General features: G+C 44.2%; 2 protein-coding genes across 2 annotated transcripts in view; both read left to right on the top strand.

The window, feature by feature from the left end:
* Window positions 1–6,824: 6,824 nt before the first annotated feature.
* Window positions 6,825–8,591, top strand: pde6hb (phosphodiesterase 6H, cGMP-specific, cone, gamma, paralog b). The gene is made up of 3 exons (XM_020624994.1): window positions 6,825–6,952; window positions 8,127–8,284; window positions 8,372–8,591. The coding sequence occupies exons 2-3, from the start codon at window positions 8,142–8,144 to the stop codon at window positions 8,487–8,489; spliced, it is 261 nt and encodes an 86-aa protein (XP_020480650.1). The 5' UTR covers window positions 6,825–6,952; window positions 8,127–8,141; the 3' UTR covers window positions 8,490–8,591.
* Window positions 8,592–11,152: 2,561 nt separating this feature from the next.
* Window positions 11,153–11,768, top strand: part of LOC109974666 (G-protein coupled receptor family C group 5 member D) — a 4,185-nt gene continuing 3,569 nt past the window's right edge. The window contains exon 1 of the mRNA XM_020624987.1: window positions 11,153–11,399. The gene's annotated coding sequence lies outside the window, so the exon portion shown is untranslated. The remainder of the gene's footprint in view (window positions 11,400–11,768) is intronic.

Genomic DNA, 11,768 nt, shown 5'->3' with positions numbered 1-11,768 from the left:
AACCCCTTCTTCTAACCTTGGCTAGGCGGCAGGCGGGGCTGATTTACAGACCGTACTTTGACAACACAAGGTGGAGAAGCTGGAATAATAACAGGAGCCTGTGGGCAGCAGAGGGTCAGACAGTGTGGGAAATCTCAGTTAATGCAGCTTTAAACTAAATTACACTGAAATTCTATTTTTAATTACTTAGTACATATTAAACTGTTACAGTGCACAGGGACACAGCTGTGCATCATTTTCTCTTTATACACTTAACATGGAACTACACTATAATTAAAGTGAAAAAGGAGCACTTCACTCAACATCCTCAATAAAGTCTATGGATTTGAATCCTGAAATGGTTTTGAGCTGATGATTCGACAGGACATTGAAGCTTCTCTGTATTTACATATAGGTATCCAAGTAGTGTTCTGTTTATAGACTGAATATACTAAAAATACCAGGCTGTAATCCAAGGCATTAGCATAATAATTAAAGCTCTCGGCAGATTTCAGCACATTCGGTGTGTCATGCACCGTCTAGCTTGTGCTTACCGTTTCCTCACTATATCATTGGATTGTATAACACAGCCACGCATGTAAATGTGAACTACTAATGTACTGATATATGAAAGCGAGATTATACCTCTGTTAAAAAAAGAAAAGCAAAACTACCTACACACCTGTTTTTTGCTCCCTGTCCCTTTATCTCTTCACGTTTATATGATACTGACTGAACTGAACAGTTTCAGTCAGTAATATTCTTTGTCTTCACTGAGACAGAAACCAATCGTGCTCCCTGGCAGATGTCACAGCTGATGCATATAAATGTTTTGCAAACATTGTGTGGATAGATTTTGGTGTAAGATCGCACAACTAGTGATGCACAAGTTTTCCCATGAAGAAAAAACTTTACTATTTCTCATTTTGTCCTTGCATTCATTTCTGATTTATATAACATCAGGGCCAAGGTTGCATTTCGATAAATAGGATATTTGGTGCAACATGAATCTCAATGTGTATATTTCTGTTTTATATTCCGCCTTCGCCATAATGGCTGCAGGACGTCAGCTACCTCCTTTCTTCCTTTGCACAATGTTTTCATTCCTGTCTCAAATGAAATATGGCATATTAATCATTGCACACCCACATACTTGCCGCAGCACTTGTAGCTCACAGCCTGTCTCATTCTACGAAGCAGAAAGGGACCTCCCTATGACTCTTCTGTGAAAAGTTCTACATTGATGCACTGTGACCCCATTTTTTACAGACTTACTGAGATGTTCCACAGGAAAAGAGGGGTAGTTCGGCAACGCACCAGACAAGAGATAACTCTTACTGTATGTACAACACCTCGGCACATGGGGGAAGCACAGGGAAATTCACTTTTTTCCGGATATGAATCTGCAACAAATTCTACAAGATGCAATGTTGATGGATGTGACGTTTGTGCCTTGATATGGTACCTCAGAGCAGAAGAAGGTTACAGTGACATGACATTCACATTGCTGACAAATATGCTCAAAGAAATTACATGAAAGGAATAAAACTATAATCTTTCCAAAGGATCTGTGCTCAGCAGAGGAGGAGCATGAAACTCGAACAGCTCCTGAAAGGGTTTTGAGAAGCAACTCATTATGTTGCAAGCTCATGAAATGAGATTCAGGTCAGTCTGCCCTTCAAAGAATTCTTCCCTGTGTCCAATTAGTTCAGCATGCTGGCTTCCTATAGTCTACATAACATTAGCACACAGTGGAAACTTCACAGCCTCACTAAAATAAAATCAATTTCTGCAATAACAATGAAAAAGACAACACTTTCATTTAGTTCTGCAACAAAAGAGCTTTAACTGGGAAAGTGAAAAGAAAAAAATTCACTGTTTCAGGAGGTGAAACACACACTGCTCCCTCAGGCAATATGCTAACACGTCAACACCGGCACTACAATATTCTTTGGAAATATACATGAAAAAAGTCCTGTTAATCAAAGAGAACTACAGGCAAATCTATAGACAAAAGCATCTGCTAGCTGCTCAAACTGAAAGGATTTTGCACTTTGCACTGGCAATAGAAGAGGGAAACATGTAATGTGTTTGGGTGAATGAGAAAAAACAGTAGTTGCATTTGAAGTGATGTTTTGTAAGTCATGCAAAGGAATTCCAGCCAGACGAGAGAGGAAACTAAACTGTGAGTTATGCAAAATGCAAAGCAGTGAAGTTTTAAAGTTTTAAATTCTAATGCAGCAATGAAAACGGTGATCTCTTCATGAACAATATTTTATCTGACACCTGCAAAGACAAAGTGCTTCTTAATCAGTGGAGTTTATATAGAGAGATATAAAAGAGGTGGCAGACGACAGATGAGGAAAGCAAGCACACAACTTTAAACATAATCAGCAGGAGATAGCAGCATCAAGGCCACAGCAAGTAAACGTAGCGTCACTGATCTGGCAGATCAAATAGATGACACCCCTGGCAATGCAGTCTTACATTAACATACCAAAGAAATCATTTAAAAACTTCACAAAAGCAACTTTGCGAGAGACGATACTTGAAGCAAACATCAAGACAGACGACCAGAGGCAGGCCACAGAAGCCTCTCATCAGGGATCGGCCTTATCTGACCAGAACAGCCTGAATGTTTTCAAAGGTGAAGACTCTGTTAGGTGAACAGGAAGTGGCACTTTGGCGTGGTTTGACCACTAAAACGACACAAAAGAATGTATACCTGTAATCTACCAAAAAAGGCTTTAAGTCTTTTTGTCCTGCATGTTGGTACCTCGTGTCTATGACCAGACAGCGCTATAGGGGCTGGTCTGCATCGCTGGATGCAGCGATGGCTGGAGACAGCGCTATAAGCCTACACAAAGGTGATCCTAAATTATACAAGAAGAAAACCAAGTCAGTTATCTCCTGATTCCATCTTACATACTGTAAACTGGGTGTCTGAGGTCAACTAAACACTGGGCACTAAAGTCATGGTCACACATGGCCAGTGTCACAACCTTTATGGGATAGTTCAGACCAAACTCAACACTTCCTCAAAGAGCCAAAGTATATTGGCTTCTAAAACTTTCTCAGTAGAGTAGCATCTGCAGGTTTAAGGAGGGAGCTGCCTATAACTGCAGACTGATATTGGTTTGGGAGGATTTGAGCTCTTGTTCTGAATTAATAACAGGAAAGAAGGAGGTCTGCAGGGAACTCTGCTCACCTAAAAACCTCAAGTAGTGGTTGAAGCTTTGATAGGTTTCACATGCGCCACCTTACAGTGAGAGGTTAAGCTGTGTCCCTATGTCCAGGGGTTGGCAGATTGTGGCCTTTAAACAATGCCATGAAAGGTATCAGAACATCTTTTCAAATTTGCATCACTCCTGCAGCATATTCCACTCTCTGCTGGACTGTATGTCCAGGCTAAATAACCCTCCTCTGTGCCTTTGCTTCTTCTGAAAGCTCTGATAGAAGCAGTGCCTTTGCAGCACATGCCCTCTCTCTAGTTAAAACAGATTTATAAGGAGCCCATTCCCTGTACACCACTGGAACTACAACACAGTGGATGGGAGGCACTGCCACACAGAGATATTTCAGCCTTGAGGCCAGACAAGAATAAAGTACACTAAAGGGCTTAGTGGAAGCTGAGTGAGTATGTTTGGTGCCTCTTCTCTGTTTCCCTGAGTCCGTCTTTTAAAGGACACCTCAGACTGGCTGTTCTTGTATGGGTACGATACATTTTCCTATTTTGGGGCAATGGCCCAGACTGTTTTTTAAATGCAAGGACCAGAATTTATACATTAAAATTTGTCTTAGCCACAGAGTGCGAGTTCAGCATCCACAGTTCTCTAAAGACTGTGGTTTAGGTCTGTTTAGACCCCTTTTGATTCTAAAACAAATAAATAAATATATAAAAGTGTGCTCATATGCAGAGAACCGTCACTCCTGGTCAGAACTCTCTGCAGGATGGGACTCAAACCTCCAAATACCCCACAGATCACATGCACTGTGCTGTGCTTCTCAAAGCACTGAGCTCAGACCTCCTCTGAGCACCGAGGAGTTCATAAGGTTCCTGAAAGAGCAGAGCCTTTTGTTGAAGCCAGACTTAGTTGATGTTTACATGGATCTGACAGGCTGTAAAATGCTGCCTGTGAAGTCAGACATACTGTGCCTCTCGGATGTAAAGTCTTGCATCATATTGCCGCCCCAGCTCTGTTTCTCAATACTGAGTCCCTACGTTACCCTAATTAGAAACATATTCAGCATTTTGCAATCTAGACTAGTCAACACTGCAGAGTTCAGCCCAGTTCACTGTTGTTACCGTTAAGTGAGGAGCAGATTTCTAATTTTCTGCCTGTGTGGTTTAAGGAGGCCCCAGATAAACAATCTTAGGCGAGTACTTAGGAGTATTTCTGGAAGCTTCCTATTGCGCAGTACCACAGAGTCAGTGTCCAAGTCTGCAGACACAGTTTGCCATATGCATCATTTATGGATGTCTGAACATTTTCATCGTGTGTGCTGATAAAGGGGCCAGCTCCTTCCTATCTCCAGCCTGCACACTGTAAAGAGGCTTTACCACGGTCCCACGTCGCCCCGCTCCCAAAGACCGCCTTCAACATGTCAATGCACAGGATGTGATCGACACCGCTTCCAAACACATCCATATAAAATAACTCACTTCTGCATAATCTATGTGTTGTTGTGTTGGAAATCCAAAATCAATATGGAAAAATGTCCTTAAATTCATTTTTAAACTAAAATCCAAGACAACTGTAATTTTCATTTTCAGCTGTTTCAATCAGTTGAATATTTGCTTGAACAGCTCCAGACCTGAAAGGCGTTAAACGACTGATCGTTAATTTCACCCATTAAAGATGTATGAACCTTATCTGAAGCCACCGTGGCCCATTTGAAAGCATTCCACTGAGACAGCTGCTAAATGAGGAGCTAATGGCATTACAAACGTTGAGCTGTGCTAGCAGCTGTGAGGATGTCAGCGTCCAGACTGCTGCGACCTCACTGACTGGGTGAACCGCTGACTGCTTCCCCCAGCAGCCTTACATTTGTGGTCTGAGCTGAAACATCTGAAAGAACCGACGGATGACGTGTCATGACGTTTGGTACAGACCTACATGCCCCCCTCAGGATGAACTGCTGTGACACTGGTGACCCATTTTCATAGTCAAGTCAAATCTGGTTTATAACCAGATACATACAAAACTAATAATATTCCCATCAGCTGGATTTAATAGGCAAACATCAGCATTGCTAACAAAACCATTCAGCCTGTTAGCAGCATGTTAGCAGAGCTGCTAGCACGGCCTTAGACTGCCCCGTTCTTCTCCTGTCTAATGCACAATATGTGTATTTTGATGTGATGCTGCTGCTTTAGCTTCATCTCCCTGTAACACATTAAAAAAAGAAATGTGTAAAATGTTTTCTATTATAAACAAACAATAGGAAACAAGTTAAAGTATGAAAAAGAACAACAGAGTGAAACAAGGAACCAACAATCTAGTCAAATAAACCAAACAGCTAATGTTTGTGTCTCTTGTGTCTGCATAGACTGGTATTAAAGTCCATGAGCGTCTCAAGTTTCAAAATGGATGGTTGGATGATTTGAAGAAGGCAGACAAAAAAACAAACAAACGTCTGCTTACACAATTTCCCATCAGCGCTCAGCGGTTGTGTCAGGGTTTGTCCCGCTTCCAAACAGGCTAATCTGGGATCCTCCCTTTAGATCAACATTTTCCACGCACAGAGGTGAAAATGCCGAGCCAAAAACCTTCTGCTAGCATTTTACACCAGTATAGTTAAAGAACTGTACGTATTTCTTCACATATCATTTGAATCATGAAAATGATGATGGGTGCAGTTCAGGTGGGGCACATGTCAGCGTTGTCTTAAACCCTCATGAAGTCAAAGGCACCTGAACCAGTTCGTTCAGTCTGAAGACAAAACCACAAGCAAAACACTGTGAAGGTTAAACTCCCTTTGTAAGTTTAATCACTGTACACTGGCGGCAGCGCTCTGGCACTGAGGCTGCCAAACACGCCACGAAGCTCAGACCACAATAGGCAGGTGATTTACTCCAGTTAGGAGAGATACTTGGAAAATGAGGTTTACTTAAAGCTGGACGTGAACCCAAGAATACAAGGTATAAAATGCCTTCATTTGCTATGCCGCACAGGCAACACAACCATAAAAGCACAAACAACTTTCTTTCTTAATGCCACATTAACAGGACACGAGGGAGCTGACTTGCACGTTTAGGTGTAACAACAACATTTGACATCTAACGGCTTCAGCTCAGAGCCAAAACCGGATTAAGTTCAAACACACTTTCTAGGTATTAACCGCTCAGTGACTCACAATCCAAACATGCACCATCACTTACAGAAGGATGAAGCTGCTACTGAGGTTATTTAGCTTTTAATCTCATTCACATTCATACCAAACTACATTTTTTCATATTACAATTCTAAGGGATTGCTGACCTAGTGTTAAATCAATCCCTCTTCTACCTGATTAGTTTGACCATGGTTTACTGCAGCTCCACCAGTGGACAACACGCCACATGAACCTCACATGGACCTGACGCACGAGCAGCCAGTCGCCTCCTCATGGCGAAGCTAAATTCAGCTGTGCTGAGGATTAAAGAGATAAGCCTGATAAAGTCCTTCCAGATTGATCTTCGACACGATCTACATGGTAGGCTGCACCACCAGGTGGACAGAGCAGTGGTGGGAGGGGCAGCGAGCGCACTGCGAGTCAGGGGGGAAGCAGGGGAGGCAGGGGAGCCAGAGATGCTGGCTTGGTGGAGAAGAGTCTGGCTGACCTTGTGACTGGAAGGAGGGGATTAGACCTGGAGATATAAAAGCAGAGCACAGGCAGCAGACGTCACAAAGCCAAGAAGAAGAAAGACACAGAAGAAAGAAGCGGCTGAACAGAGATCGGCCGTGGCCACCTGGGACATCTGTGACAACAGGTGAGAGCAAACTCTATGACTCGTTGGCGTAGCTCTGCTGGAACAACTGCTGGTAGCACAGAGTTTAAATGGTCCCCATGGTAGTGACCCAGTGAACGGTTGTAGAAAAAGTGAGTGATGGCAGCACCGAACTGGTGGAGAGGCGAGAGAGAACAGGATGAATCTGAGGATGGGTTTGTGTGTTGCTCACTAAAACCACACCCCGATACAAGGAGCAGCATGAGTGACACAGGCTTGACCTGGGAAAGTAAAGCTGTGAGGTTTGATTGAAGATGATGCTCTACTTACTCAGATTGCAAAGTGGCTCCATGTTACAATTTAAATTGATCACACAGATTATAAATTGAGGAAAAAGAAGAAATGCAACCCTGCAAGACATGAGCAGGAACTGAAAGGGAAGAACAAGTGTGTGTATTTTCCAGTGACCACAGCGAAGAGGACTGACTCTGGGGGCAACAATCAGAGCAACAGATGGCTGATAACGTGTCTGGGCAGCGTGTACGCAGCACGGCTCTGCCGCAGCTTCACAGAGAGCTGATGGGCAGCTCGCTCAGGGCAGCATCTCTGACCTCATCGGTGGGAAATCAGGATCAGCTGGTTCAGGTGGCGCATATCTTTGACTTACCTAACGCGCCAGACCGGGGTGTTTCCCACCTCGGTCAAATCGCCTTAACAGGATTACCAGTGTCAGCAGTCAGAGGCGGGTGGGGCGCTGTCTAAGATCAGGCTTGAGGTCAGGACGAGAGCGATGGAAACCGGCAGGACCCTGCACTGAAAACACTGTGACTTTAGTTACTGGATGATGAATTTAAGCAAGAGTCCTGTGTCAAACAAAATGCAATGAAATGAAGGTGCAACAGGATGATAAGTGAGGATGTGCAGTGGTTGATCCTTTAACGGTATCTTAAAGGTTCATCTCTAAACTAGCAAATGTCTGCAGTTGAATAGGAGCCTAAGTTGTTGGAAAAGTCTGAGGCTTTCTTCCTGTTGCTCAAGAAGGGCATTAGTTTACTGTGCATTGGAGCAGGATTAGCGCTAATCTGGCTGTTTACCCTAATCTGACTAATCTCCACTGATTGGCACTGAGATCTGACAGGAACCAGGATTAACAGTGGTGGCGGGGCAGCTGACATGTCTGACACACACAGTGACACACGTCCCAAACTTTTTTCAGAGACCCTCCGCAGAAATGAACGCCAGCCCCCCCGCAGGAAGTGTCCTGGCCCCACTGGGAACAATTGGCCCCACCACACCTAAGAAGGGCCCACCCAAGTTCAAGCAGAGGCAGACCCGCACATTCAAGAGCAAGGCCCCCAAGCCCGGCCAGAAAGGGTAAGAACCCTTTTCCATAACGTTTCCAGTCACGTCAGTGCTGAAGGTCCAGGTGTGAGAGCTGATGTCTTTGTTTTCTCCCTCCAGCCTTGGTGACGACATCCCTGGCATGGAGGGTCTTGGCACCGACATCACAGTGGTGTGCCCATGGGAAGCCTTTGGCGACATGGAGCTCAGCGACTTGGCCAAATACGGCATCATTTAAAGCTGCTGCCTCCGGCCTTCCTCTCCTGCCTGAACCTCTCCTCTGTCCAATCTCCTCTGCCCTGCCTTCTCTCCGTTTCAGCTTGGCACACCGGGATAAGGCCACCAGCAAACCCCCTAATGCCCTCTCGTCGATCTACCTCATGCTTTGCTCCACTAAGTGGCTGGAAAGCATAATAATGTTCTTACTCTTATATTATTATTATTATTATTATTAAATGATACTGTTTACAGTATTTATTTATACTTGAAATGAGAAGACGAGAACAAGAACTCTGCAAATCTTATTCCCATTCCCTTCGTCCATCTGCAGTAGTCTCCTCTCGGCCTCCCCTCCCTCCTCATCTGGACATCCCTCCCTCCTTCTACCTCTCCTCACCCAAGGCAACGGACGCAAGCAAAACACTAGTTAATACTATCAAACCGTACATATTCTGTTCTCAGTGTTGAACCTTTTTACCTCGTCTTCCTTTTGTACTTTCTTTCTCTTTTACTTGGCCCTGGATTTTCTGCTCCTTGTGCACAAAGTTACTGTGAGCACCGTGGGATGTAAGGGCAGTGTGAGATGTGCTGTAACCCCTTTCACAGGATCATGGAGCCACTCTCTGCCTCTCTCTCTCCCCTCGCTGTGATCTCAGCCCACGGCCCTCTGTAGAGACAATAAAGACATAAACTGTATGTTTTGTGGTGCAAGCACTATGTCCTGATAGCTGCTGTAAAATGCGTTTACTTTTAGTACTCTTGTTGTCCTGGAAGTTAAGACATGCCAAACAAAGAGAATCAAACAACGAGCATGACTGCAGTGCTTTGGATGACTAATTATAATAACTGCTAGTTCTCAGGCTTCCTGAAATCAGCACACTCCCACAAGACTCTTTGCTAGAAATGGAAAACAAATCAGTTTGTTTTTGCAAAATGTTGTGTAACAAGAAAATATTCACTTTCTCATCTCACAAGGAAAAAGAACGAGCTGCTCATGGACTGGTTCTCACACATGAAACTGGGCATTAAATCAGTCTCTTTGTATTTAAACACACCTGTGTTCTGCTCCTCTGTTGAATATAAATGATATTCCATATATATATGATGATTATACCAAAATATGCAGTGTGTTAATGTCTCTGTGAGGCTCTGCTTAGACACAGCGGTGCTTTGAGCTAAATGCTAACATCAGCTGGTTTCCATGGCCACCATTTTAGCATGCTAACCTCTGCTAATTAGCACAGAGCACATCATATCATTATTTTTCCAGGTAACTGGTCATAAAAGAATGAATGAAACTTGGACTTGCGTCAAGGCAGGACTCAGGCTCTGGGGGGATTGTGGTAGTTGCTGAGACATTACGAGCCTGGCGGTCTGACAACCACACAGCTGCAGTGAGCTACTAGTGTGCACTTAACAAGAACGTGCAGGTTGACAGAGAAACAAAACTGAGAAAAGAAGAAGTGCAACAGCAAATGACAATAATTCAGGCATAAATGTATTTTTAACTGATGACAGTTCTGAGTTACTGTATTTCTATAAGTGTTTACACTGTGAAAACGGGGACATATTTCTGCTGTGATACAGGATTTAGAAGATGATTGCTACTAAAAGCAGGCAGCCTTCCAAGTTCTGTTCATTACTAATGGCTCTAGTTATTCTCTCCGGCCTGACAGCGTTGTCTGAAAAGGCAACGGTGTAACTGAGAGTACAGGATAATACCTGTAAATGATATCTACAGTTGTTGAAATGTAATACTCCTGATTGCAGAAGCGCTGCACAGTCATGAGTCTGGAGGGAGTTTTATCAGCTCCACCATGAGGCTTGGCTTTAGGTTTGCTTCCCTCTGTGGCAGCAGAGACCAAACAGAGAGTATGAAGATACGATCTGATCTGGTTATAAAGACAGGATGTCCAACTCGTCCGTCAGTCCCGAGCTACAGACGTCATACGTCAGGTGGAAAGCTCAAATCTCACCTTCAGTAAGGCGCTGACTGGGTGGGACACAGAAACTTCCTACTGTAGAAGTGATGTTTACACATTCAGCTTTTTTTTACAAGGTGTTTGAAACTAGTTAAATGTGGATTATTCAGTAGATAGATGTTTATGTGTTTGCACAGAAGATACTGCAACAAAAACCAGAGTAAGTGAAGAGATTACGTTTTAACCCTCTGGGCTTTGGTGACTTCACATTCAGCTGGACACACCCAACACACACACAACTCTGTGCTTGCACAGGCATGAGTCGAGGTGTCATGTACGGGCTTGTAAAAGCCAACAGTCAGAAAGTGCTCTCCATCTGACACAACTGCCCCTGTCAATCTGCTGTTGCTGGGAATTACCAGTAACTAGGGTGGCAGCTGGTCTGTAACCAGGTGAGACTGGGGGGAGTCAGCTGGACCCCCTCCTTTACGACAACATCCCTCTGAGCGCACGTTTCACACAACAAAACAGATGTGCTCCTGACACTGGTCAATCCAGATAAAGTGTGCTCGTTATCTAGAAATGAGGTGCACATTCTTATGGGGAACAGGATTCAGAAATATGGAGGAGTGGACGCTCCGTGTCTGTGTGTCATTCCCTGCAGGTGTGTCCCGCCCTCACCTACAGCTTGAGGGCGGGACAGGGGGAGGATCAGGGGTGTAGGTTTCTTCAGTCTTACCAAACCTGTTGAGGTGAAGTGAATACAATGCTCTGTCCCGGTGGCTTCAGACACGAGCACCTCCATTGCTTTCCCTGCTTCCTGTTACCTCAGGTTGGCAGAGATATGGGCACATCATCAGGATAGGTGTCGCATGGCTACGCACTACGCAGCTACTGCACAAACAGAGAAGTTGTTGCAACATTTCAAACATCAAATCAAGACTTTTGGAGCAGATTTAAGTGAAGGCACTGGGACAGTGTTGACACTCACGTCCCAGAAGAAGAAGGTAAGTGGCTCCGTTTCTAACAAAGCGCTGGTGTAGCTTACACTGCAGCATTTCAGGAGTTAATGTGCACTTTGTGCTGCTGTCACAAACATGTTCACTGATTTATATTCAAACCAGCTGACCATGTATCAGTATGGACAACTCTCCTAGAACTGAAAGCTTTCACAGCTATAGTTTCACAGATCTTTCACTCAGCGACTACACACACAGTGTCAGGCAGAGCTGAGTGCCTGGGTCATATTTAACGTGCTTACACTAAAGGTCACCCTCGAAGCTGTGAGGACAAAACAAAGGCTGTGTTATGGGCTGAAGCCAGCTACCAGGAGGGAGTCTCTTCCTGTCTCTTACCTCCAATCTGTACGTCTGTAG

This window comes from Monopterus albus, unplaced genomic scaffold (assembly GCF_001952655.1).
Source record: "Monopterus albus unplaced genomic scaffold, M_albus_1.0 scaffold342.1, whole genome shotgun sequence".
Lineage (NCBI taxonomy): Eukaryota > Metazoa > Chordata > Actinopteri > Synbranchiformes > Synbranchidae > Monopterus > Monopterus albus.
The sequence above is the reverse complement of the archived record's forward strand: the minus strand, read 5'-3'. Positions and strand labels throughout refer to the sequence as shown.